Source organism: Neofelis nebulosa, chromosome 8, assembly GCF_028018385.1.
Source record: "Neofelis nebulosa isolate mNeoNeb1 chromosome 8, mNeoNeb1.pri, whole genome shotgun sequence".
Lineage (NCBI taxonomy): Eukaryota > Metazoa > Chordata > Mammalia > Carnivora > Felidae > Neofelis > Neofelis nebulosa.
In genome coordinates this window covers 9372275-9400016 of record NC_080789.1, presented here as the reverse complement: position 1 = coordinate 9400016, position 27742 = coordinate 9372275, and the positions used below count along the sequence as shown (strand labels likewise).

The 27742-nt window shown below is 52.9% G+C and overlaps 2 protein-coding genes across 5 annotated transcripts in view; both read left to right on the top strand.

Annotated features, from left to right (window-relative positions):
- TAB1 (TGF-beta activated kinase 1 (MAP3K7) binding protein 1) overlaps nt 1–8613 on the top strand; it is a 33487-nt gene extending 24874 nt beyond the window's left edge. For 2 of the 4 annotated variants that reach the window (XM_058741241.1, XM_058741243.1), the window contains exons 8-11: nt 1589–1733; nt 3299–3521; nt 4569–4731; nt 6807–8613. In XM_058741241.1, coding sequence (XP_058597224.1) covers nt 1589–1733; nt 3299–3521; nt 4569–4731; nt 6807–7014 — 739 coding nt within the window. In that variant the 3' untranslated portion in view covers nt 7015–8613. The remainder of the gene's footprint in view (nt 1–1588; nt 1734–3298; nt 3522–4568; nt 4732–6806) is intronic. The other 2 variants (XM_058741244.1, XM_058741242.1) reach the window with 1 other exon arrangement.
- Nucleotides 8614–15421: 6808 nt separating this feature from the next.
- Nucleotides 15422–27742, top strand: part of MGAT3 (beta-1,4-mannosyl-glycoprotein 4-beta-N-acetylglucosaminyltransferase) — a 56205-nt gene continuing 43884 nt past the window's right edge. Inside the window, exons 1-2 of the mRNA XM_058741229.1 lie at nt 15422–15544; nt 15840–16026. The gene's annotated coding sequence lies outside the window, so the exon portion shown is untranslated. The remainder of the gene's footprint in view (nt 15545–15839; nt 16027–27742) is intronic.

Here is a 27742-nt window from a genome sequence, read left to right as displayed (position 1 = left end):
GGGTGCCACCCAGTGCTCGTAGCAGCAGATGGGCCGCGATGATGACCGTGGGCCTTCATTGTACCAAGCCTGTGCCCAGCTCTTTACGTGCGTTCTTACTCAGTCCCTACTCAGGTCTTGTGAGCTTGTTGTCCCAAAGTTGTGTTCTTGTGAGGAAATGGTAGCCTGCCTGGTCACAGGGCTAGCAGGGGGCCGAGGCAGGACTCGAACCCAGGCCTCCTGAATCCAGAGCAACGTCCTCAACATTGACTGGGAAAATAGGCTTGTGTGTGCGTGTGTGTGTTGCCATCGCAGTATTTGATGGGGGAGCCATGGGGGAATCATACCAAACACCCTGGCGTCAGAGCCAGGCTCGTCGTGGCCCAGAAGGCAGGAATTAAAACTCCTTACTCTCACCAAATTTAGGCAATTGAGTTTGGAAACTTTTGTCTCTGATTTGTGGGGTTCTGTTTGCTTAGGAGTTCTGTTTGCTTAATTGGAAGGTACACATGTAGTTTAGAACAATTCAAATAGCGCCAAGGGTATACAATGAAAAGTAAGTTTTCCTCCCGCTGCAAGGCTGGACTCCTTCCCCAGAAGCTGCTGGTTTCTTGTGTATCGTGTCCACGTGCACACGTGCGTGTGTGTGTGTGTGCGTGCGCGTGCGCGTGCGCATGGACGGGGCAAGCATCCTTTTTAAATGTATATTTTTGAGAGAGAGAGAGAGAGAGCGCATGAGCAGGGCAGGAGCAGAGAGACAGGGAGACACAGCATCCGAAGCAGGCTCCAGGCGCTGAGCTGTCAGCACAGAGCCTGACGCGGGGCTCGAACTCACAGACTGAGAGATCATGACCTGAGCCGAAGTTGGACGCTCTACTGACTGAGCCACCCAGGCGCCCCGAAAGCATCCTTTTTAAAGCACCCACAAGTGCTGGCATCTGCTTTCCAGAGCACCGCACCTCACTTATTCCCTGACAGGGGCCGCTGCTCTGTCCCTGAGGGCGGGGTGTGGGCTGCGGAGTCCCAGAGTGTGGCTGCATCAGCGCTCACCTCACCGGCCCCTACTCATGGGCTCCCAGGACGTTTCCAGACTTTGCTCCTCTGAGTGCTGTTGCCGGGAACCCTTCTGCTTGGCTCCGTGCGCACACGCATGTGTTAGAGTTCTGTGACATTCGGTGACTCTGCCAGCGCCTCCGTTAAGGGTCCCAGTGCGGGGGGGACGCGTACGTGGCATCTGAGTCGGCTTGGATACTTGTTCTGGAGGAGCCCAGGAGGAGTGGGCTTCTGAAAGCGATCCACCCCCTCTCGCCGTCCTCATGGCCACTGCACAGGCTCTGTGGACAGGAGATGTCGACCAGGGTCGGGAGTGGATGCCCGACCTTCGCTGTCCTGACCCAGCTGCCCCACTCACTTTCCTGGCCCTCAGAGCTTTTCCTTTAAGACACCCTCAGAAGACAGGTCTTTTTTCCTGGTTTTCTCTTTCCTGTTTCTTTTCCTCTTGTCAGATGTGCGTTTTAGTTTACATTCTGGGTAGATTCTTGCCCTTAGCAGAAAAATGTCCTCTGGGGGCCCTTCTGAGCACAGCTCTCCCCCAACTCTCTTCCTACAGTGCCGCCAAGTCCAAGCCTATCATTGCTGAACCCGAGATCCACGGTGCACAGCCCCTGGAGGGGGTGACCGGCTTCCTGGTGCTGATGTCGGAGGGGCTGTACAAGGCCCTGGAGGCAGCCCACGGGCCTGGGCAGGCCAACCAGGTGAGCCGGGCCCGGGCAGAGCCCTGCCAGCCGGCCCGCAGGGTGGCAAGCTCCCCCGGGGGCCCAGCCAGCCCTTCTGCTTGGCTCCAAAGTGCTTCGGGACCCAGAGCTCTAGCTCTCGAATGCCAGCCCTGGACAGCTTCTCTGCATTCAAAGCCGGGGGGAGAAAAGGCTCAGAGCTCCAAGAACACCCATCCCACCCAAAGCTGTGCTTGTTCTGGGCTTGAAGCAGGGTCAGTCCCCACGGCGCTGAGCACAGCCGGAAGGGAAGAGGGAGAGAAGGAAGTGAATGTCCATGGGCAAATTGTTCTGAAGTCTGTCTGGGAAGGGCCCTGGACGGAAGACGAGAGCCCAGAGGGCTGTGGCCTGTGCCTCAGCCTCCCTCGGCCCCCTCCCCTCCCTCTCCTTCCCTCCCCTCTGAGCTGTGCCCCCGGATTATAGTTTGCTTCTCATCTCCGAGATGGGGTGATAACACCTAGCTTTTGGGGATTGTGTTGAGGGCCAGGTGTGATAGGTTCCCCAGCCAGTGGGAGCTGCTTATTTTCGCTGCACTTGGAACACACGTGTCAGATCGTTGTCACTAAAGCATGGCTTTGAGACAGTCACTTCAGGATGGTTTTGCAGGGAGGCTGCCTTTACCTGACCTTGGATAGTAAATTCAGGCTGTGTTTCTCCTTCCATTTGTAATTCCTATAGGAAAGTAATCTTTTCTACTTTGTCCTTTCTAATTAAAAATCACGCGGAAAACTCATGCCTGTCTCCTGATAACCCGTGGTCAAGATTTTTCACCTGTTTTGTCTTATCGTCCCTGCCAGTAGCCTTGTAACACAGGAGGCAGGGGCTCACTGACACATTGAGGCAAGGAACTTGGGGCTCACAGAGTTCAGGGTCTTGCCTGAAGTGACAGCGACAGAGCCGAGCCCACACCGGATGGGGCTCAGTCATTTTCTGTGACCTGCCCCAGCCCCCCTACTTTACTTCTAAGAGACTCTGGCCAGCCATCCTGTAGAGGAGTTTGTGTTTGTGATCTTATTGTCAGTGTGATTTTTTTAGTTTTGGTTTTTGCCATAGAATTATCTAGTGGCTTTTGCTGGGTTCTAGAAAAAACTGGATAGTGGATTTCTCTGAGGACAGGGCCCACCTTCACTCTGTATTCCCACTTTCTAGTATAAACGGCATATCATAGCCTACAGTAAGTTCCAGGAAAGGAAGCTTAGTAATAATGACAATTCATACGGCACTTTTTAGTGGTCTCCAGAATGTCCTCCCATCCATTGTGTTTTTTAATTCCCTTAAAAACGTAGCGAGGTGGACATTAGCCCCCATTGTTTTGGTGTGGAGGCCAATACTCGGAGAAATCACAAGGTCACACCTTTACTAATGAGAAAGTTCCAGAAGAATTATCCTGAATACCTTGAAAAGCTCGGCTTACAGGCTTGACTGGTGGTGACTTCCTTCACCTGTTTGGCTGATGCCCCGTAAGCATCCTGATTAGGCTCTGGAGTTGTGGCCCACAGTCCAGGGGCCCCACCCCACTCCTCACCAGGTTCACCCCCCTCCTCCAGGAGATCGCCGCCATGATCGACACTGAGTTCGCCAAGCAGACTTCCCTGGATGCGGTGGCCCAGGCCGTGGTGGACCGGGTGAAGCGCATCCACGGTGACACCTTTGCCAGTGGCGGGGAGCGTGCCAAGTTCTGCCCCAGGCACGAGGACATGACCTTGCTGGTGAGGAACTTCGGCTACCCACTAGGCGAGATGAGCCAGCCCGCAGCATCCCCGGCCCCAGGTATGCGCACAGCATGGACAGGAGGCCGTGGGAGGAAGCCGGCTGGGGCTGTGGGGGGCTTTGCTGCCGGCAGTGGACACGGAGCCAGAGGCCTGGCCTGGCTACAATCCGGGCTCTCTGACTTTAAGCCTCTCCGAGCTGAGTTCAGCTTTTTTTTTTTTCCCTTTTGCCTGTGAATGTGGATTATAGCACCTGCCCGCCTACCTCCTAAAGACCTGAGTGTGTGGACAAGCGCTTTGCCAAGCCTCGAAGCCACATAACAGGGGTGACGGCTGCCACTGGTGTGTGCCTGGCACTCTACCCATGTAGTTCCTTTAGTCCCTAAAACCCTAGAGACAGATGGCGTCCCTTCTACTGAAGAACTGAGGTTCTAGAAGGAAGAGACAGAGGCGAGGTCAGGCCTGTGGTCAGAGGGTACCCCGAAACCTGGCTCTGACCCTGGACAGTGTCGGGGGTGGGGCGAGATGCTTTCTTTTCTGCCTTTGTAATTCTGCAGTGGGCTTGCTCGGGAAGAGAGGCGGTGGTTCTTTTTTGTGTCTCTCCCAGCGCTGCTCAGTGTCACGACCATCGGTTCCTAGGGGCTGCGCTTCCTTTTCTTTTTTGAAACGAGCCAGCCTTAGCGCGCAGGCAGCACAGATGGATTTGTTCTCCCACGGACACTGGGGTTACTGGAGTTTTCTCTAGCTTGTTGTTATTGCAACCATATTTTCATTGGGCCGACCTCAGCCTACCCCTTGGCTGAAAGCGTCGTGGGAAGCCGGGCAGTAACCCTTTCCTTGAGCCTGCTCGGCACTCACTCTTCCCGCTTTGAGCAGCGGCCGTGCTTTGTTGCCGAGAGGATCCCCCTGCCCGCCTGGAAGAGTCTGCCGTGAGACAGACGTCCCTGTCCCTTAGCTGTCCCAAGGGGCAGAGAGCCAAGCCTCCCTCCTCGGCCCCTCAGACGCTGTTCCTATTAGGCTCTGTAGTAGCCCTGTTCCCACCACCCCAGGGATCCCCCCCCCCCCCACCAGCTGCTGCCTGCAGCCCACTGCTCTCTCTCTCTCTGAGCTACAGGAGGCCGCGTGTATCCCGTGTCCGTGCCGTACTCCAGCGCCCAGAGCACCAGCAAGACCAGCGTGACCCTCTCCCTCGTCATGCCCTCCCAGGGCCAGCTGGTCAATGGGGCCCACAGCGCCTCCACCCTGGATGAGGCCACCCCCACCCTCACCAAGTAAGCCCTCACCTCACCCCGGGCGCCCTCGGGCCTGCCTCCCGGGAGGGCCCTCGGACCTGGACACGAACGGCCGTGGGGCCGAGTCCCGGCCGAGCCACGTTGGGTGGGGTGCGCTAGTGTCCCGTACCTCTCAAATTCCCCGGCCCCTTCCCCGGGCTTCCCCCAGATGTAGAGGCCGGAGGACGCAGCCCTGTGGGTTCCCACAGCTCACTGAAGCCGGGCCTGGGAGGGGTGGAGGTTCAGGGGCAGAGCAGATGAGGGGGGCTGGGAGGAGACGGGTCGCCGATGCAGGCAGCCCGCTGGTCGTGTTTTCCTGTGGGTCCCACAGATTAGTTTTCACTTATGGGAAGGTTCTGTTCTTTTCTCTTTTCTCATCTTTGCCCGTCTTGGAGCACGCGATGCAGGTCTGCCTCCCCGGTGGCGTCGTGCTTGGGGGACATTGTCTGGCCTGTCCCGGCTTGCTGCTTGCCAGAGCTGGTGCTCTGACTGAAGTGTCTCATTTTAGCTTTAAAGGGAGTTGTCTAGTTGAAAGCAGGGGGAGCGGTGGAGGCAGCGGGAGGCCGGGAGCCCAGGAGTGAGTGGGCTGGCCCCTCCTCACCACAGACCTGCCTCACAGGTCTGGTGTCCCTCCCCCCCCCCCCCACTTCCGTGGAATGTCCACACCCCCACCCCCCACCCCGCCAGGGGACCCAGGGCTCCGGTTTCCACATTCCAGCCCGGCACAGAATAACAGGGATGCCACAGCCAGCCCACTCAGAGGATGCGGCCAATCGGAAAGGCCCTTTGGGAGGGAGTGGCCACTGCCTCCCAGGGGGCCTTCCCATCTCCCCGCCCCCACGTGCCCCTGCTCCCACCCCTGTGCGCCCAGGGGTCCTGCCAGGCTGCTGAGCGGCAGGCATCGTGAGTGTGTTGAGGGGGGGGGGGGGGGGCGCCACCCCTGCAGGGTGAGCGGTGCCCACAGAGGCAGAGTGTGATAGCAGTGGTCACAGGGCAGGCAGGAGAGCCAGCCGTCCTTCCGTACCTCTGACTCCTTGGGGCCCTGCATCTGAGCACTAGTCAGGGCCCACTGTGGGCGGGCTGGTGCTGGGGGCTGGGCAGTGCTGGGAGTGGGCAGGAGGGCAGGTGATACCCGGCTGTTAGGCGTTCTGTGACGGGGGGTGGGGTGGGGGGGCCGCCCAGGGAGCTCTGACGACAGGGGCCCATCCCTACCCAGCCAGTGTGAGGGAAAGAAGGAGTGAGTGAGTTTTTTGGGAGAAGAATCCTTCCTGGCTGTGATCAGTGGGATCTGGAGAAGCTGGAATGGACCCCCTCTAGCTTAGTGCGGCTCTGAGGGTGGGAACGTCCCGTGTCCTATACGGGAGCCACTAAGGTGTGTGGCCATCAAGCCCTTGAACCGGGTGATCCATTCTATTAAGTTCTAGTTAACTTTTTTTTTTTAATGTTTATTTTTGAGAGAGAGACACACACAGAGAGAGAGAGAGAGAGAGACACAGTGTGAGTGGGGGAGGGGCAGAGAGAGAAGGAGACACAGAATCTGAAGCAGGTTCCAGGCTCCAAGATGTCAGCACAGAGCCTGACGCGGGGCTTGAGCTCAGGAACCATGAGATAATGACCTGAGCTGAAATTGGTGCTTAACCGACTGAGCCACCCAGGCGCCCCTTTAATGTTTACTTTTGAGAGAGAGAGACAGAGCACGAGTGGGGGAAGAGCAGAGCGAGGGAGAGAGGAAGACACAGAATCCAAAGCAGGTTCCAGGCTCTGAGCGGTCAGCACAGAGCCTGACTTGGGGCTTGTACTCACGAACCGTGAGATCAGGCCTGAGCCGAAGTCAGACCCGCAACCGACTGAGCCACCCAGGTGTCCCAAATTCCAGTTAACTTAAGTAGCCACCTATAGCTAGAGCTTGGAAAAGACATTTGATTTTTTTTATTTTTATTTTTTTTTTTGTCAGTAGCTCCTAAGAACCTCTGGCTGGTCTGGCTCTTGTGGCCTGAGGGGCCGGCTGAGGCAGGGGCCTCTCTGTCGTAGGGTAGAAGCCAGGGTCCCTGACTGAGTCTCCCCTGTCCCCACAGCCAGAGCCCGACCCTGACCCTGCAGTCCACCAACACGCACACCCAGAGCAGCAGCTCCAGCTCAGACGGGGGCCTCTTCCGCTCCCGGCCTGCCCACTCGCTCCCGCCCGGGGAGGATGGCCGGGTCGAGCCCTACGTGGACTTTGCCGAGTTTTACCGTCTCTGGAGCGTGGACCATGGCGAGCAGAGTGTGATGACGGCGCCATAGCCCTGACCGGGGAATGTGGCCCACGCAGGACCTTGCATGGGGACAAGGGGGCCCAGCTCTGGGGCGGGATGGTCCTTTTCCTACCACTTGCCTGTGCCCATGGGGGCCGGTGTGCCCGGTCCTGAGCCTGCACCATACTCTCAGCCCACAGTGCTTGGTGCTGCAGAGAACATTCTCTGAGAGAGCACCAGTGCAGACTTGTCACCGCACAGAGGGCTGAAGGCCACTTCCTCAGGCAGACTCAGGACCACTGCGGTCTCAGAACACTGGCTCAGTGCAGGAGCCGCGCTGGCCCACAAGCCTGCCACTTGGGACGGAGCGTGGAGAGTTCTCCTGCGACCCTGCATGCCACGAGCCCGGCAGCCACGGCTTTCTTGAGGCCACCATCTTCCCCCTGGAAGAGCCCGTGGCCACTGCGACTGCCCCCTCACCAGTGGGCGGTGTCCCCCCCCACCCCCCCCTTTCTTCTTCAGCCTCCGGCGTGGAACCCTGGTTGGCATCTGCACCTTCAAAGCCTGCCCCCGTCCCTGGGCCTGCCCGGGTGGTTTTCAGCGGCAAATGTTCGGGGAGACCAGGGGAAGCGCCGGGAGCCTGGGGGTGGCCTGCACAGGGGCAGGTCCGGTGGAAAGGAACGAGAGGGAACTGATCCAACAGGAGCCCCCCAGAGGGGGCAGGATGCGCGCAGACCGAGCGGGGACGGTGGCCGCTCTCGTCAGGCCCATCCAGGAACGGGGAGGCCCTGGGTCGGGGTGAGCTGGCTCTGCTGTCTCCCTTCCCGGGCTGAGGAAGGCCCCGGACCGGGGAGCTGCTAAAATTAGCCGGCTTTACCGCCAACGACAAGTTCTATCGGCTGTAAGGAAAAAACAGGTCACGAGTCAGGCCTGGGGGCTCGTTTGAAAGAACAGTGGGGAACACTTCCAGAAGGGAAGAGGTTTTGGATACCAGCTGCCGCGGGTGACCGAGGGCTTCAGAGACACGCACCGCTTTGACAGACACTTAGGGACAGGAGCAGACCGGCCCAGGCCCTGAGACCGTATCACACATGCTCTCTGCTGTCGGTGGGCAGAGGCCACCGCCAGGGCTGTGGGCCGGGAGTGCCGCCCCCCGCTTGGGGAAGAGGAGGCAGGAGGCCCACCGCCCGCCCGACTCCCACAGTGGGTGATGGAGCCGCACTCAGACCTTTTCTCCGAGGTCTGAGGCCTCCCCGGACCCCTCTGCCCTGCCCCGGCTCCCAGGCCCCTGGCCCACGACGCCCCAGACCCAGCTCACCAGGGACCGCCGCCGCGTGCGGTCTCCAGGGTGCCCGGATTCCGGATGATCGGAGGCCAGTGCCGAGGCCCTGCTCGTTCTGCGGTGCTCCCCGCGGCCAAGCGGGGCCCAGGGTGCTGTGCTGGGGGGGCAGGGGGCAGTTTCCGAGGGGGCCGTGCCCGAGGAGGACCGGCGCCTCTTGGCGGGGACCCTGACCACGGAGCTGTGTCTGTTGCGCAGGTGACACAAGGGCTTGCGAACAAAGAGCGTTCTTTTCTCGTCAGGCTCCTCGGAATGTCTCTGTGATGCTGTTTGGTTCTAGAAATAGAATCACTTTTTTACTGCAATAAAGGAAGGATATGCCTTTATTCCTGGTGGTCTTGCACAACGTGCGTTTACAGTGCTTCGGGGGCGCCGGGCTGGCGCCATCCGTAGGGCATCTGACTCTTGATTTCGGCTCAGGTCCTGATCCCAGGGCCGTGAGATCAAGCCCTGCGTCAGGCCTTGTGGTGAGCGTGGAGCCCGCTTGAGATTCTCTCTCCCCTGCTCCCTCCCTCTGTTTCTCTAAAAATAAAAATTAAAAAAAAAAAAGTGCAGTTACTGAGGCCTCCCGTCGCCGCGGCCTCGGGAAGTGGAGCCTCCCCGTCCCCGTCGGCAGCCGGCGGCCCCAGCTCACTTGCTGGGCGGTGGCAGAGCGCGGATGCGAGGCCCAGCCTTCTGGTGGGACCTGGCCTGCCAGCCTCACCGCCCAAGGGGAGAGCGCTAGGTTGTCTGGCATCCCTGTCCCCGCACATCCGGAGAGGGTGACCGTTCTCTAGGCCCTGTGGGCAGTGGTGTGGCCGACAGAGCTGCAGGTCACTAGGACACTGCCCTCCCCCTGTCAGCAGTTCGTGGACATCCAGGGAGTTGCTCTGCTTTGTTTTGGTTTTGTTTGGGTGGAGGACTTTCCATAAATACTGGCCTCTTCCTGCTTTATAGGAATTAAGAACTTCCTCCTCTAACAAGAGCGTCTGCTTAGAAACAAAAGCAAAAGGTCAGGGTTTAGATGGTGGCGTCTGAGGCTCCCGATGCCCCCGCCCCTCTGCCGGGAAGGGGCTCTGGGCCGAGAGCCTGCAGAACCGTCTTCCAGGCTCTCTCCCCCTCCTCAGCTTCTCCAGCTGTCCCTCGGGAGGCCCATAGCACTGCTGGCCCCCGAGTCCTTCTGGAGGCCGGTGTCAGCCCAGCACCCTGAGAGGGAGGTGGTGTGTGTACCTTCTCTCAGAGCGACTGAGGCACAGACAGGTGGACTTAATCCCTGCCACAAGTGGCCCTAGCCAAGCCCTAGGCCCCTGGGTCTCTTGTAGCACCTGCTCTGTCCCAGAAGTGGGGGCAAGGCACTGCCCTCTGCCGGCTTTGTGTTCCCTGTTCCCCACCCTCGGTGTCATTCAGTCCACTTGAACCTGCCTCCTGGGGCCGAAAGGGGCACCGGGTCAGCCTCCTGGTTCCCTTTGGTGGATTAAGCCGTGAAGCAGAGAGGGGTAGCTGAGGAATCTTAGGATTTCAGACACGGCAAGGGACAGTTCCAGGAGGAGAACCAGGGCAGCCAGGCAAAGCTGCGAGGCCGCAGGCCCGCGCTGACGCACAAGGCAGGCAGACGGCCAAGGCCGGCGCTGGGCCAAGCCAGCAGGGCCCCCCCTCCCTCCAGCCTTGACCTTTAACCATCCCCCCCACCACCTCACTGGGGAGAGCACTGTTTCCCCGGGGCCTGGATCAAATAGAACCAGAGAAAGCCCAGCCACCGCCTGTGTCCACCTGTCCCTTGAAGACATCTGGTCCCCTCACAGGACAGAACTGAGGCTTGTTTGGGGCTCTGGCCGGGATCAGACCAGAAGCGCTAGGCCTTCGCGAGCTGCCGTTCATCCCGGGACCCGAGGCAGGTGAGCAGGCAGTGGGGACACCCGGCAACACCAGGAGCTCCGTGGACTGTCTCGGGCCATCCTCACTAGGATTTGTTCTCCTGTTTCCAGCCTTCATCTGGTCCCTCGAGTTCTCACCGACTGGCCCTGCAGCTGGACCGCAGAGCCGACTCCACGATGCACCTGTTGGCGGGGGATCCCACCGCTGCTGACGCTGGTAGTGAGACCCGTCGGGGGCCACTCGGGCTCCGGAACGTCCTAGGGAAACGCACCTGATTGGGCTCTTTACATGGCTGGCTCCTTCCTGTCATTCAGACCTCAGCTCAAATGCTGCCTCCTGACAGAGGCCTGCCCTGGTCCCACGCCAGCCACATCCGGCCACATCTCCCTGTTTAATCCGCTTCACAGAAACTCTTGACGTTCTGGCTTGTTTACCTGTGTTGTCTCTCTCACCCACGAAGATGTCCACGCTGTGAGAGGGGGAACTTTGTCTACCTTATTCCGTTGGGTCCGAGCCCCAAGGTCAGTGCCAGCCACATAGGAGCCCCTCACATGTATGTTAAATGAGTTTGGGATGACCTGCGTGACCTTGGACAAGTTGCTTGCTCATGCTGAGCCTCTGTTGCCTCGTCTGTAATATGAGGATCCAACCGACTTCTTCATAAGATCGCCTGACATGCTGAGTCGCCAAAGCTATGAGAAGTGAGAATGGCCCTTCCCGGCAAATGTGGAAATGGACTGCGCTGTGTTACAAGAGCGTTAGCCGAGATTGCTGCCCCTTTCCCCCCCACTCCCCACCCCCCACGATAAAGTCGTATAATGAGGGCTCTACCTGGGGCTTCCCAGGTAGCAGGGGGGCCTCCAGCCTCCCCTAGGAACCCAGACGTTGGGGACTGGGTGTGTGCCTCTTGCCTCTTCTCAGCCAAAGCCCAGAGGGAGGCCATCAGCTGGGCTCCTGGACATTTCTTCCAACAAGGGCATCTTTCATGGTTTTGCCTTCTGGGCCCCCTATTTTGAAACCAAACAAGAACACAGATCACTGCCAAACCAGACAGGCTCGGCATGAGCACGCACTTTGTTCCCACGCAGAGGTGATGTCAGCCCAGAGCAAAGACAGGCACTTGACATTTCCATGAGCCTAGGCAGCCTCCTCCAGGACAGACACAGTGTCTGGCAGCCGGCTTTGAAGAATAGTGACACGAGTTCACAGACTCCATTCCTGCCTTTGAGACCCTCAGGGAGGTCAGAGGACAGACACCAGGCCGTGTGGGTCAGTTGTGCAGTCTGGCACCTTGCCTTTGTTCCTCCCAGGTCACATAGGGCACGGACAGGGTGGGCCTCAGAGCCCCAGACTGTTTCCACACCTTCCGTGATCAAGCTCCCATGCTTGTCACCTCAGCAAAGCCATCCTGTGGTCCAGACAGGGCTGAGCTCAAGAACCTTCCATAGCTCCCGCCTTCTGCCTCCCGGCACCTGCCGGGAGTGTGTGGAGCGTAGGCTTCGTTCCTTCCTCTCTCTCCCCCAGCCCTGAGACCCCCCTCGGCCCCCTCCACCCTAGACTCTCCCTCAGTCACCTCATGGGCAGTGTCTAAGAAGTGTCAGATGAACGTGGAAGCATAGATGGATTGCCTAGGGAAGAGCTTCTGGAATTTTCCTACAGGAAACACCGTTACCTTATAGAAAACTGCTCCCACCCCAGTACCCCCCAAGCTTGGGGGTTTCTAACAAATTAGATGTCTCGATTTATTTTGAATAGGTGAATTCTGCAGTCATATTCATAATATCAAAAAATTTTTTTTACTACAAAAGCAACTTTTTTTTTTTCTTTTCAAAAATAGCATTTAAAATTATTTATTGGAGCACCTGGGTGGCTCCGTCGGTTGAGCATCCGACTTCAGCTCAGGTCATGAGCTCACTGTTTGTGAGTTCGAGCTCTGCATCGGGCTCTGTGCTGACAGCTCGGGGCCCGGAGCCTGCTTCGGATTCTGTCTCCGTCTCTCTCTGCTCCTCCCCCGCTTGCGCTCTGTCTCTCTCAACAATACATAAATGAACATTAAAAAAAAAATTGGAAAGGGATCTTCTTGATCTCCCATTTAAAAAAGTAATACTAATAAAAATAAATAAAAAGACAAGAAGAAGCAGCCGTTAGCATGTGACTCAGCAATTCCAGGAAATGAAAACAATACAACCACGCAGAAAGTATACACAAATGTCCGCTGCAGCGTTACTCAAGTAGCTACGGCAGAAACAAGCCAGTCATCCGTCAGCAGATGATGGCACCCACATGGTGGCATACCCACACGACAGGGTGGTAGTCAACCATAAAAAGGACTGAGGTTCTGACACCTGCTCCGACATGGATGAGCCCGGAGGACAGTGAGAGAAGGCGATCCTAAAAGGTCACCTACTGTGTTATTCCTTTTAAATGAGGTGTCTAGAGTAGGCAAATCCAGAGACAGGAAGCAGGTTAGTGGTTGTCAGGGGCTGAGGGAGGAGAGAATGGTGAGTGATTATTTAACGGGCGTGTTTTTCTAGGGGATGAGAAAGTCGAAATCCGGACAGAGGTGGGGGTGGTCCAACACCGTGACTGTGCTAAGTGCCACTTGGAACTGTATACTTTAAAATGGCTTGGGGCGCCTGGATGGCTCAGGCAGTTAAGCAACTGACTTCGGCTCAGGTCATGATCTCACAGTTCGTGGGTTCGAGCCCCACGTCGGGCTCTGTGCTGACAGCTCAGAGCCTGGAGCTTGCTTCAGATTCTGGGTCTCCCTCTCTCTCTGCTCCTTCCCAGCTCACACTCTGTCTCTCTCTCTCCCAAAAATAAACATTAAAAAATAAATAAAATAAAATGGTTAATTGTATATTATGTGAACTTCACCTCAATTAAAAATAAATAAGAGGACCAGCCAAGTCTTCTGAGCTCTAGGCGGCTCCTCTAGGCTGGGAAAGCACCTGGATTAATCTGGTAGGTTAAGCATCCAGCAGGAAGACAATGCAAGTCAGACATGCCATGTTGGATTCTCCAGGGGCTCACATTTTAAAAAGTGAAACGAAACAAATGTTGTTTTAATGCTATAGTTTCTTGAACCCAGGACAGCCCAGACATTATCATTTTGACGTGTACTCAACATAAATGTTACTAATAAGATCTCTCCTCCGTATTAAGTCTTTGAAATACCGGTGTATTTTGCGGTGCCTGGGTGGCTCAGTCGGTTAAGCGTCCGACTCCTGATCTTGGCTCAGGTCATGATCTCGGTTTATGAGTTTGAGCCCCACATTGGACTCCACACTGTCAGTGCGGAGTCTGCTTGGATTCTCTCTCTCCTCCCCTGCTCACATGCGCTTTTTCTCTCATAAATTTAAAAAAAGAAAGAAAAAGAAAGAAGAAAGAAATACAGGTGTATTTCAGCACACAGAACATCTAAATGCAGTCAGCCACGTTCCAGAAAGAAAGAAAGAGAGAAAGAGAAAGAAAGAAGGAAAGAAAGAAAGAAAAGAAAAAGAAGAAAGAAATTACAGGTGTATTTCAGCACACAGAACATCTAAATGCAGTCAGCCACGTTCCAGAAAGAAAAAAAGAAAGAAAGAAAGAAAGAAAGAAAGAAAGAAAGAAAGAAAGAAAGAAAGAAAGAAAAGAAATAAAAGGAAAGAAAGAAAGAAAGAAAGAAAAGGAAAGAAAAGAAAAGAAAAGAAAGAAGAAAGAAATACAGGTGTATTTCAGCACACAGAACATCTAAGTGCAGTCAGCCACGTTCCAGAACTCCATAGCCACTCGTGGCTCAAGCTCAGCCCCACTGGATGGTGCAGCTGTTGGGTGTGTCACTGGAGTCTCAGGACATAATCTTGCAAAGTATGAGCGGTTCAAATTTAGTGGGTGTTGAATCTATGAATTAAAAAATAAATCGGCTCTAATCCTATTTAGGATGCATCTGAACAATCGCCTTAGAAATAAGCCCCAAGTTAAACATACAATTACAGCAATTCCGTACCTGGGTACACACCCAACACAAGCGAGAACGAGAACTGGAACAGATACTCGTGCACGAAGCAGCGTTATTCACAATAGCGAAAAGGTGAAAACAGCCTCTGATGCCCGTGGATGAATGAATGAATGGAAAAGCAAAATGTGGTGTGTACGTACAATAGGGTACTATTCAGCCTTAAAAAGGAAGGAAATTCTGGGGCGCCTGACTGTCTCAGTCAGGGGAGCGTGCGACTCTTGATCTTGGAGTCAGAGTCGTGGGTTTGAGCCCCATGTTGGGGGTAGAGTTTACTTGGGGGATAAAAAAAAAAAAAAAAAAGGAAATTCTGACTCCTGCTACAACGTGCACGAACCTTGAGGACATTATAGCAAGTGAAAGCCCATCACCAAAGGACAAATACAGTAGGGTTCACTCATATGCAGCACCTGGAGCGGGAGTAGCCAAGTTCATAGAGACGGAAAGTCCAATGAGGGCTCTCTCTCTGCCCCTCCCCCACCCATGCTCTGTCTCTCTCGGTCTCGAAAATAAATAAAAACATTAAAAAACAAAAAGAAACACTGTAATAAAAGTGATGGAGGACCACTCCAGGATCCACGAGAAATAACTTTCTTTAAAAGAACATTCATGCATTGCCTGGGTTTGAAGTCAGGCTGTGATTTGCTTTCTAGGTTTGTGTCCCTTGAGCCACGGTCATCTCTGCATCCCCATGGCGCCAGCACCCAGGGCCAGTCTCAGAACAGTTTCCTGAGTGAGTGAGTGGTGCAGGCATAGAGGAAGAAGGAATTCGTGGGCAGGAGGAGGTGAGGAGCAGGAGAATCAGGGAAGGCTTCCAGGAGGAGGGGGTTGAGGGTATGGAGTTTGAAGAGTGGAAGATGGGGTGCGGATGGGCGTACCTCAGGGCTAAGCACCAAACCCTCGCCCAGAGGATGTTGAGGGGGATGAGACAAGGCGCCAGCTCTGCCCAGCAGTGATGTCACGCCTGGGACCCAGCCTGACCCCAGCTGCGGGGGTGGTCTGTCAAGGGGCCAGCCTTCCCCATCAAACACCCCACTGAGCAGTCTGCCCCATCACCCTCCTCCTCCCCGACACCCACCCGGGCCGTATCAGTTCCTCCTCCAGCCCCACCTCCCCTGGCAGGGCCACCATCACCTCTCCCGGCATCACCACACCTCTGACTGGCCTCAGGCTGCCCTCCCCCACAGCCACTTATTCACTTAGTAAATAGCATTGCGTGCCTGATTAGGATCCCACAGATGAGGAACAAAGCTTTGGCCCTGCCCAGTGGGGAGAAAGACAATAAACAAGGAAATGGTGAGTGTATCATACGATGGCAAGCAGCAAGGGCCAGGAGGAAAACAAAAGAAATCGCCAGGAGGGGTCCTTATGACACCTCTGGGCCCTCAGGTAAGTCCAGGATCCAGGCCCTCTGGGGAAGGCTGCCTGGCTGGTCAGGCCTGCTGTGAGCTTCGTACCCTGGCCACCCCGCAGCCCCAGTGAAAGGAAAGCCATGTTCAGTGTGGCCTCAGGAAAAGGGAGCGCAAGGTCGGGCAGCTTGCCCAAGGCCACAAAGCTTGGGGATGTGCTCCTGAGGCACGTGCCCAGGCCTCTGTCCCTACTTGGCCATCACACGACAAGGTGTGGCTGTGAGATCTCAGGCAGGACATGGTCCAGTTCTGAGCTTCCGCTTCTTTTCCTGTAGGACGGGCTCAAAGTGATGGGAGAGAACACTGCAGAGATCGGCGAGGCCCAGAATCCCTCTGGGCAGCTGGAACGGGGCAGCCCAGGGCGGGAGAAGTCAATGTCATCCTGGCCCCATTTAGAAGCAGCCCTTATGCTGGTTCCAGAGCGGGAGACCCAGAATCTCATAGTTGTTTACAAACACAAAGGTAAGAGGCCTGGCCTGTGCCCTGCTCTGGCCAGGAGACCAGGTGACAGACCCCTTTGGGGTCTGCTATGTTGACGAAGTTTTGGGGTGATGGCGGGGTGGTCCGGAGCCGCCGGCCAAGAAAGAATTCTTGAAGATGCCTTTGGTGCACGAAGGTCATTTTATTAAAGCACGAGGACAGGACCCGTGGGCTGGAAGAGCGGCCCTGGGGTCGTGATGGGAACTCATTACACACCCTCGGGTTGGGAGGGGCTCAGGGATAGAGTGTCTCTAAGGTATTTTGGAAGCAAGGTTTCCAGGACCTTGAGGGGTTAGCTGTTAACTTTTTAATAAAACCTCAGTCGTGAGAGCCTTCAGATGCATATCAGGGGCCATAGGCTTGGAGTAGGATTGCCAGCATAGGTCCTGGGGCAGTTGACTTAAAGGAAGTAGACTTACAGGATCCTGGAGGTTGGGACAATGTTAAGCCAAGGTTCTCTTTTGCCCCCTAGCAAAGTGTCATCACGGAGGCAGCTGAGCCCCTAGAGGGTGGTCACTCTGCCGGTTTCAAGGATTTGGCAATGGGCTGGAGGCAGTAAGGGAATTTCATTTTATTTGCCTCAGTTTCCCACAGCACCATGGCAAGCACTTTAACCCCTTTCCTTTGTTCTTGAGTGTCCGAGGAATTTCACACACATCCCACCTGGGGGGGGGGGGTGCTGTCAGCTGCACTTTGCCCTCAGCTTGCCCCATGCTCCCTCATCATATCCCCCCTGAACAGTTTTGACCCTTAAATCTTTAAGGTGGCTGAAGGTGGAGGGCCTCAGAGACGTCCCTACCTATAAGTCAATATTGGTCAGTCGGGGAACATACCGAGGAGTGACAAAAACATAGAGGCAGCTGAATCCAACATGGGCAACGTGTATGCACCTCCTTGAGTAGAAAGGATCATCTGTTGGCTTGAAGTCATTGCAGAGATGGGGTCTTGGGACCAGGCAGAGAGACACGGGAGAAAACAGCAAAACATAATTAGAATAACTAGCAAGATTAGCCCAAAGGAAAGTCCTTCGGTAGCTGACAAAGGTCCTCCAATCTAGATGTTTAACCAATCATTCAAGGAGAAAGAGGGACTGTTTAATGCGCCAATTTGAGTATTTAAGTCAATTAGAAACCCAGAAATATTTTTGCGGTAGTCTGGAATGTATATACAGCGTTTGGGGGTGGGGGGGGGGGTTGTTTGTTTTGTTTTTAAATTTTTTAAGTTTATTTATTCATTTTGAGAGGGACAGGGACAGCATGAGTAGGGGAGGGGCAGAGAGAGAGAGAATCCCAAGCGGGTTCTGCACCGTCAGCAGAGCTGGATGTAGTACTGGAACTCACGAAACCCTGAGGTCATGGTCATGACCTGAGCCGAAACCGAGAGTCGGATACTTAACTGACTGAGCCACCCCGGCGCCCCAGCATTTTGTTTTTAGGAGAATGTAAGTTCCGCCTCGTGCAGCAGCTAAAATGTATAATGCCATTCTATTTTGTAGAACTGTTTCCCGCATTCGAGTTACTTCTCGTATTTGATAACATAATGCTATTTTGAGAGTCGTTTGAGGCCTTCACCATATGACAAGTGGTGTTTAGCCATCCTATAGAGTCTGTTTTGTTCAGTAAGCAATCAGGTAATGAATAAGAGGTACTTTTACAGAAACAAGAAACATATGGGTTAATGGTTATAGCAAACTACAAACCCCGTGTCTCCCAGGGCTGCCAGTGAGATTTTTAGATGTCAGGCTTGAAGCATCCTCGGATGAGAGTGGGAACAGACAGCAGGAATCAGATTGGTCTTTCTGGCCTGTAACTCAAAGGTCTGTTGGGGCGCCTGGGTGGCGCAGTCGGTTAAGCGTCCGACTTCAGCCAGGTCACGATCTCGCGGTCCGTGAGTTCGAGCCCCGCGTCAGGCTCTGGGCTGATGGCTCAGAGCCTGGAGCCTGTTTCCGATTCTGTGTCTCCCTCTTTCTCTGCCCCTCCCCCGTTCATGCTATGTCTCTCTCTGTCCCAAAAATAAATAAAAAACGTTGAAAAAAAAATTAAAAAAAAAAAAAAAAAAGGTCTGCTGTGACCCTGTGGGATGGCCCATCGTAAGAAGGAATTATCAGTAGAAATTGGGAAAGGAGAATGAAAAAGAAAGGTACAACCATCCTAAGAGAAGTTTGAGGGCTTGCACAGATTCCCGGGAAAAAGAAGGCACATAAGGTTGCTAATTGATTTCCTGGAAAGGGGCTGCAGGTTTTATTTTAGATACAAGAGCCCACGAAGAATGCCCCTCTCACTTTACTGCCTAATTCGGCCCAGTAGGGGCCCTTTTATTTTGGAGTTAAGTCCCCTGTTGTCTTAGACTTTCCATCTTTTGAATAAACCAGATCTCCTGGGTTTATATGGGGTGGGTTTCTAGTAACTGTCAGATCAGGTTTAGAGAGGGTACGGTTTGCATGGTTAGAGATTTATGAATTAACCAGGCCTCAAGTGAGTAATAAAGACGATAGTCTTTATCTATTGAAAGGTCTACAGTGAGAAAAGTCTTTGGATACAAGTATTGGGGGAATCCGTCCCATTTTCCGGTTGTTTAAACAATCATATGCCCATGGGGTCATATTATTATCCCCACAGAACAACAAGCACAGAAGATGGTCTATAGGTGACCTATTGTGACAATTTTTCTGAAGTTTACCTCAAGCTGTCTAGTTTAGGCAAACAACAAACATTTCAAGATGATCAGAACTAGAATTTAACATCCATAACGGTGCGTTGGTGAAACATAGTTTTTCTCTCTAAAAACCCCCCTTTCCAGAGATAGCCGAGTCGACACCCATGCATTTGTAGAACAAGTCCAGTCTTAACAAACCTGGCCTAAGTATTTACATAAATTCAGCAAGAATAACGATTGCTCATGAGGATCTTTTAAAGTTTGCTTTGCTGGAACCCTTTATAAGGAATCTCCAGACTGAACTTTTGTAGCCTCTCCAGGCCAGAAGCCAAGCCAAGCACTTGCCATCAGACAAGGCCTGCAGTACCCGTGGAATTGGACGAATTCCTCTTCACGAGGTCTCCAAGATACCCTGAGGTTCCTGCACCTGCCAGGAAGTGACCTTCTTTGCTCACCTGGGGAGGGTGCTGGGAACTCTGTAAGCAAGGTATCCGGCCAACATTTCCAAGGGACTTTATGGCTCCGTGTTTCATGAAGCCAACTTTAGTTCCTTAAAGCTGTCTGGTCATATCTGAGTCTATGCATGTTAATCTCAAATAGGACATTCCAGTCAAAGCCTTGGTAAAATAACCAGTATTTCCAACGGTGACCTGTGACAAGATGAACAGATTATTATTGAATTTATGCAAACAATTGTAATTACCGTGAAGGAAAGGATATTCACTGGAGAGCTTTTGCATTTCAGAGGGTTTGGGGAGAGAGAAACGATAAATGCTTCAGTTTACAACTGAGTATTTGATGACATTTCTGTATATCACAGATATCGTAAGAGAAAGTTTCCTTAATCTGGAAGAGGAAACAGAGAACCAGCCATATTTCCAACAAGAGTCACAAGACTATAATCTTCCTCAGTTCATTCAGTCCCATGTTCCGAATTCTTGTTCGGTGTGAATGCAGCTTTTTAGTTCTGGAAATTCTTACCCATTTTGGTATTAATCTTAAAGATGTCAAATACCTGTATTTGTCCCAAAAGTTCTTTTTATAAATCTCCTTGAAGGAGAAACGTTTTGTGAGAGAATAAGAACAATTATAAATGACCAAATCTCAGAAACGGACATTGTTAAAGATCTGATGAGAGTTCATTATGATGCAATTGACAAAAGAAATTCAATTATTTGTGACACATAACACTTCAAGTAATCAGAATATGAAGTGATGACCTTATACTGAAACATTAAAACTTTAGGAATTGCATATATATTTGGGCAGTTACAACATTTACTTGTGCAATACAACCTAAGGTTTACCATTGTATGACAGTGGCTTCCAAGTAACTTGGCATCCCAAATTAAAGGGCCTAATTGGTCAAAAGACTTAATTGACCGTTTAAATCCTGGGAAGTTTGTTAAAACTTAAAAAACCCATAAAGCACGTCCAAAATAGGATTACGGATCATTACAAATCTTAAAACTTTGTTTATTCAACCAAAGTGGATCCTGAAGGCGAATGGATAGCATTATATCGTTGTTAGCAAAACCTAGCTCCTTTAACATTGAGAAGTTTTAACTAAGTAATCAAAGACCTGATAAAGAAGAAACCTAAAGCTTTGGTATCTCCGGCCGACCAAAGAGAAAAAAAAGCCTTTATTTACATTTTCTTATCAAGAGCAGATCAACAGTCCAAGAAAACTTTGTCTTCTGAACAGAGAGAAAAACAGAATTTCAACCTTATACCGGTGTACTTTTAAAATTCCATTCATCTCAACCTTAGTCTATCCTGAGCACAATTCCTTTCCAAAGATTTCCCTTCACGAACCTTCTACAACTTTCCTTTGCCTTCAAACTTTGTCCCAAAGCCATTTCTCTCCCACAACCAATCTCGTTTAGGACAGAATTACTTTCTTTTACCCTCAACAAAAAATGTATTTCCATTCCTTATATCTTTCTTACATATCTCCCACTTTCCTACATACAGGGTTGCTTCCCTTATTTCCATCAGTCTTAAGTACGCTTAGCAGAATTTTAACTCTTAGGAAACCTTAGTCTGCAATTGAGGACTCAGTAACCAATTGAGAGGTGTTTACGCCAGAATTTTTTAGATGGTAAATTCATGAGCCAATTAAGCACAAAGCATGTTTTCCAATAGACCCAAATAGCCTTAGTTTCTCTGCAATAAGCACAAACCTACGTTCAGTAATCAAAGCTTTAGCACTCCATCCTATCTGGAAAAGAACTAGATGTCCAATGAATTTAATCTGACTTGTCATGCAACCAAAACTTTAAAGTTTCAAGGTTACCAAAGCCTTTGAAAGCTATCTTAAAAAATTTTTTTTTTCAACGTTTTTTATTTATTTTTGAGACAGAGAGAGACAGAGCATGAACGGGGGAGGGGCAGAGAGAGAGGGAGACACAGAATCGGAAACAGGCTCCAGGCTCCGAGCCATCAGCCCAGAGCCTGACGCGGGGCTCGAACTCACGGACCGCGAGATCGTGACCTGGCTGAAGTCGGACGCTTAACCGACTGCGCCACCCAGGCGCCCCGAAAGCTATCTTAACAATTACCCATGAAAACTTTGAGACAGACAAAATTAACTATCGTTTTAAGTCATCTTTTTGCTAACAAATTGCAACAGAGATAGCATGAGCTTATCTGACCTTTAGTCAACCTTGGTAGAATGAAAGTTTCATAGTTAATGCTGATAACCTTAAAGACCAGTTCCAGCAAACTGAAATTAGTTTAAATTTTTTTTTAAATGTTTATTTTTGAGACAGAGAGAGACAGAGCGTGAATAGGGGAGGGGCAGAGAGAGAGGGAGACACAGAATCCGAAACAGGCTCCAGGCTGAGCTGTCAGCACAGAGCCCGACGCAGGGCTCGAACTCATGGACCGCGAGATCATGACCTAAGCCAAAGTCGGACGCTTAACCGACTGAGCCACCCAGGTGCCCCAAACTGAAGTTAGTTTAAACACTGAATATGTTTCCCCTACGTCCACTTAAAAGTCAATCAATTTATCCCCATTGTCAGTTTTCACCTGGGACACCAGTGGGGGTATCTGAAGTGGGTGGTCCAAGGGGGTGCTCTTTGCTCCTTGACCTCGAGGGTGGGAGGGGAAGCCAATGGTGCCTGAGGCATTGAGGATGGTATAGATCGGAACCAGTTATGTAGACCACACCCAAGTTGGTGCAGAAACTGGAGGGGGACAGGAGGGCAGAAAAGGCAAGGTGCCAGCAGAAGCAGAGAAGGAAAACCCCGATTCAAAACCTGAGCTCCGACAGAGGAGCAGACGCCATGTTTATTCCACCAAAGTGGAAATATGGAGTCCACATCAGGCCAGAAAAGACCAGGAATTTCCCGAAAACAAATGGAGCTTCAGCAGCTGCTTGGGAATACTCCTTAAAGTCCCCATCCCAAGGTGGACTAACCACAGTTGGCTCCAATAATAGCCGGTAACCCGGGAACTGAATGAGGGAGAAGCCCTCACATCTATTAGGCAGAGGAACAGAGAGAGAGAGTCAGCGTCCCCTTTGTCAGGGATGGTTGGTGTTTCCTCCAGTGACCTGGGTTCTATTAAGAGGAGGCCTGTTTAGACAATTACCATCCAATATATCAGGAGGGAGTTTACTGGCCTGGTTACTGACCAAACACGTTCTGCAAGAGGCCATTGGAGCCAGGTAGCCATGAAGGACTGGCCCTAGGGTACCTCCATACATTTTCCGTTTACTAAGGCCACTCAGGGTTACAGGAAATCAATCCTTTCTACATATCGCAAGCCAGATTGTTTCCAGTGGGTTAAAAAGGCATCTCTCGGGGACCGAAGAGAAGCTCCCATGCTCCTAGAGAGAAAAGGAGAGAGAGAGAGAAAGTCCATTACCCCCAAGAATCCCCTCCGACGTGGGTGGTGTCCTATGAGCAGGATATGTCAGAGGCTCCTGGTGTCAAAGCGACCCAGGTGTCCCTCGAAAGAAATTGCTATGACCACCAACCAGCCGACTAAGGGCTCCTGAATGAGGGATGTTAGTGTCCCCCGACTTCCCCATTGCATTCTGGACTACAGATGGGTGCCTGGCGTATGGACCAAAATACCTTGAAAGCCGTGCCCTAAAAGGCTGTGCCTTGAAGAACATTCCCTGATGGTCATGCCCTGATTACCTAGTCTTCGAAGAGCATGCCGCAGAGGCCATGCCTTAGTTTCTTGAATAACCTGTCATTTTTAACCCATGGAAAACACTAGAAAAGTTTTACAAGGGGGAATTACCCAATTTTAAGTAGTAGTGAGCAGAGGACATTGACAGAAAACGGTAAAGACAGAAATCCATCATAATCTAAGTGACATTCCAACACATATGGATATGTGGGATATGTGTGATATTCCTCGGACTCTCCCGGCTACCCAAGAACAAAGGAAAAGGGTTTAAGTGCTTGCCATGGTGTTATGGGAAACTCAGGCAAATGAAAAATTAAATTCCCTTACTGCCTCCAGCCCATTGCCAAGTCCTTGAAACCAGCAGAGAGTGACCTCCTTCTAGGAGCTCAGCTGCCTCCATGATGACGCTTTAATTTTTTTTTTTATAACGTTTATTTATTTTTGAGACAGAGAGAGACAGAGCATGAACGGGGGAGGGGCAGAGAGAGAGGGAGACACAGAATCTGAAACAGGCTCCAGGCTCTGAGCTGTCAGCACAGAGCCTGACGCGGGGCTCGAACTCACGGACCGTGAGATCATGACCTGAGCCGAAGTCGGACGCTTAACCGATCAAGCCACCCAGGCGCCCCCATGATGACGCTTTATAGACAACTTCCCTAGGAAATGATCCCCGGTTGGGTCTTAATTCAATCGGATGCTGGTTTCCACCAGCTCTCAGTGGAGGTCTCCCTGCCAGAAGCGGCTAGACCAGAGATGAGGGGATCACGTTAGATCAGTGAGGAGGAAACCTCACGCGGGAGTCTTAAGATTGGCAGACGTCCTGGTGGCTTAGGTGGCTGTCCCGTGCCCAAGACAGACAACTTTGAAGACGGACAGGAATAAAGAGAGGGCATCAGGTTTCTGGGTCTTATTACCATCCCGGCCAGGGTACTAACTTGCAGCCAAAAGGCAGGATTTCTCCTCCCAGAAGAGTTGCCACGGGCTAGAGGATTGCAGCCTGAGCAATCGACATGAAAGTGACCCAATAGGACCACCCTCCTCAAAAGGCCCCTGAAATGAGAGGAAAGGAAGAAAAGAGAAGGTATACTCACCAAATGTGCACCGAAGCTCAGAGTCCAGATGAAAAGACTCTAGTCCCACAAACTGGGCGGCATATGATGAAGGTTTGGAGTGATGGCGGGGTGGTCCGGAGCCGCCGGCCAAGAAAGAATTCTTGAAGACGCCTTTGGTGCACAAAGGTCATTTTATTAAAGCACGAGGACAGGACCCGTGGGCTGGAAGAGCGGCCCTGGGGTCGTGATGGGAACTCATTACACACCCTCGGGTTGGGAGGGGCTCAGAGATAGAGTGTCTCTAAGGTATTTTGGAAGCAAGGTTTCCAGGACCTTGAGGGGTTAGCTGTTAACTTTTTAATAAAACCTCAGTCGTGAGAGCCTTCAGATGCATATCAGGGGCCATAGGCTTGGAGTAGGATTGCCAGCATAGGTCCTGGGGCAGTTGACTTAAAGGAAGTAGACTTACAGGATCCTGGAGGTTGGGACAATGTTAAGCCAAGGTTCTCTTTTGCCCCCTAGCAAAGTGTCATCACGGAGGCAGCTGAGCCCCTAGAGGGAGGTCACTGCCGGTTTCAAGGGCTTGGCAATGGGCTGTGGGAAAGTAAGGGAATTTCATTTTTCACTTGCCTCAGTTTCCCACATCACCAGGGCAAGCAGTTTAACCCCTTTCCTTTGTTCTTGGGTAGCCGGGAGTGTCCGAGGAATATCACACAGATCCCACCCTGGGGGTGGGTGTCGCTGGTGTTAGCTCTACTTTGCCCTCAGCTTTCCTCACACTCCTCGTCAATGTGACCTTCCGGCTGGAGGCGGAGGTGACAGACGAGGCTGGCTTCGTGGCTCGCAGACACTCCCTGCTCTGAGTTGGGTGCCAGAGGAAACAGCAGGAAAGCAGGAGACCTGAAGTTCAGGGCTGGCTCCATATTTGCCAGCTCTGGGTGTTCCAAACCTCTCTGTGCCTCAGTTTCCACACTACAGTAGAGGTGGTCCCTCCGAAGGGGGTAGGAAGAGCAGATCACGGTGGGTAAACCGTCCTCTACTGGGCACGAGTATTTTCCAGTTGGTGATAGTCTTGGAGGCCGAGGAGCCGTGGCCACTGGAAACAGGGGGTGGGTGGTGGGGGTCACCTCACATGCCTCGTTAAGCTCCAGAGGAGACATTTGCTGTGAGTTGTTGAGAATGTGGCCCGGAAGCAGCTTTGGGGGGCGGGGTGCAGCTGGACGGGATTCTGGGCTCAGCTCCATCCCCCTCACTGTGTGGCATGAACCCGTCACTCCCATCCCCCTCACTGTGTGACATGAACCCGTCACTCCCGTCTCTGGGTCTCTGCTTCCTCTTTGGGGTCTGGTTGCAAAGATAGCTTGGGGACCGGGTCCCCCGGGGGCTAACCTGAGGACCCAGTTGCTTTGAACCACCCACCGCCCTGGGGTGAGTGACATAATCTACTTAGGCAGCCCTGGCACCCACCCAGGCTCCTTCCTGTTCAGAGATGACCAACAAGATAAAGGCACGGCCAGCATTTGGGGACAAGGCTTTCAGGAGACGTCAAGCAGTGAGCAATGCGTGTGTCCAGGCCAACAGGAAGGAGGGAGGGGTGGGGGAGACAGAGGGCAAAGCCGAGGCCAGGTTGATGGGGACCCCCCACTGTGGACAGGCATCTGTGGACAGCAGTCTTTAAATTTTTTTTTTTCAACGTTTTTTATTTATTTTTGGGACAGAGAGAGACAGAGCATGAACGGGGGAGGGGCAGAGAGAGAGGGAGACACAGAATCGGAAACAGGCTCCAGGCTCCGAGCCCTCAGCCCAGAGCCTGACGCGGGGCTCGAACTCACGGACCGCGAGATCGTGACCTGGCTGAAGTCGGACGCTTAACCGACTGCGCCACCCAGGCGCCCCATGTGGACAGCAGTCTTAATGGCACCAGGGTGGTCTTCAGGGGGTCTGGGTAACCCCCGTCTCCATCAGCCCAAGAGACTTGCTTGCTATGAGGGCAGCTTAAGATGCATTTCTTCCTGGGGCGCCTGGCTGGCTTAGTCAGGAGAGCATGTGGCTCTTGATCACGGGGTCATGAGTTCGAGCCCCATGCTGGGCATAGAGCTTACTTCAAAACCAAACAAAACATCCCTTCCTTAAGATCACCCCACCCTGCACAAGCCCTTCCTGTGTAGAAATTTGGCCCCACGGTCCCTTGGGAGTAGCTGCACACTGCCTCCCCCACCCCACTTTCTGGCAGTTTCTCCAACAGGAGAGCCAAAAATGGGCCATGGGGGAAGGGGGAGGTGCCCCGTGAGAAGGGGAGAGCTGGGGGCTGGATGCCACTCTGCTCTGGGCTGGTGGGCTCCCACTGCCCCTGGGTTCTATGGACTTCCTGAGCCTGTCCACACCTGACCCAGTGAGCCCAGTGGGGGACAGGTGGGCAGCGGGGGTCTGGTGGCACTGGCAGAGGTATGACAGTGGATGGCCTGTGTGACCCCTGCAGTTGGCCTCTTAGCCTTGGCTGGTGGCCTCTCGCTCATCGGTGGCTGTCCCAGAGCAGGAGAGGACCGAGGGGGGGGGGGCGGGGAGGAGGACATATGTGCAGCCACCAGGTCCAGGGTGAGTCACGAGCTCCGTGATTGTGGGGAAGTCACTTTGTCTCTGGGCCTCAACCTTCTCTTCTGTCAGTTGGGGCCACAAGCATCTGCCTCACCAAACGGCTGGAAGTTCAGCAGTGATATCGTTCACGTGTAGACACAGTGCTCGTGAAGTTCTTGCAGCAAGAGCCCTTGAAAGAATCCTGGTGTCTCCATTCCCTCGAAATTTGGGCCAGTTGGGGAGGGGTCTGCTTGATTCGGTCCTGGAGCGCTTTTCAACTCAAAAAACCCAAACTCCGGGAGTCTGATGACTTCCCTGAGATGGGGGAGAAAAATGACCCACTTTGCCGTCCCCCCCCCCCGCCCCCGCTCCATCCACCACAGCAGGTGGCGTGGAAAGCAGTCGGACCAGCCACGGTTCCAGTCAGGAAGAGGCCATCATTCTGTGGGGCAGGGCTGCTGGCCCAGGGAGCCAGAGAGGCCGGGCCTCCATACCGGGCTCTTGCTTCTCAAGCACAACCTCCGGGCCGGTCGGCCCTCCCTTCGCCACATGTACTCGCTCTGCGCCCTCACCCCAAGCCAGGTGGTGCCTGTCGGTATCGCTGTTTGGGGGGTAACCAAGCCCCAGAGAGGTGATGTGACTTGCCCAGATCGGCAGTGGAAGTGAGACTTGAACTCGGTCTTGTAAGGGTTAAATTGTAGTGTAGGGCTAACCTATAGGCTTGAGAAATAACAGCTTTGTTTTAACACTGTAGATTAAGAGATAACAGCCTTGTCCTATCAATCAAGGGAACAAAAGTTCAAGGAAAATCAACTGGATTAGTGTTTGATTGGATTGGGGCAAGGGCAAGTCAGAACTGTCCACCCCCATCTGGGAACTATTTCTCTGTTCTGTTCCCAGGTGATGATAAGACGATGTGGTCAGCTCTGAAAACTCGGCTGTTCGAGACAGCACTCTGGTCAAGAGTGTCGGTCCGATCGGTTGGCCTTGCCTCTCATGGCAATAAACTTTGTTGTGACTGTCACAATGCCCGCAGCATTGTTCCAGGAGTCGGGTGGATGCAACAGTCTGTCATGTTGCTGTGATCCTAAGACTTGAGAAACAAGACTTCATGACTTGAAGTGTATCAGTTATCTAATGCCATGTAACAAACACACCCCAAGCATCGTGGCCCCGAGGAACCAGCAGTATGGGTTTGCTCGTGATTCTGCAGTCTGGGCGGGGCTCGGCAGGGACCCCTCATCCCTACTGCGTGCGTCGTCATATGGGGT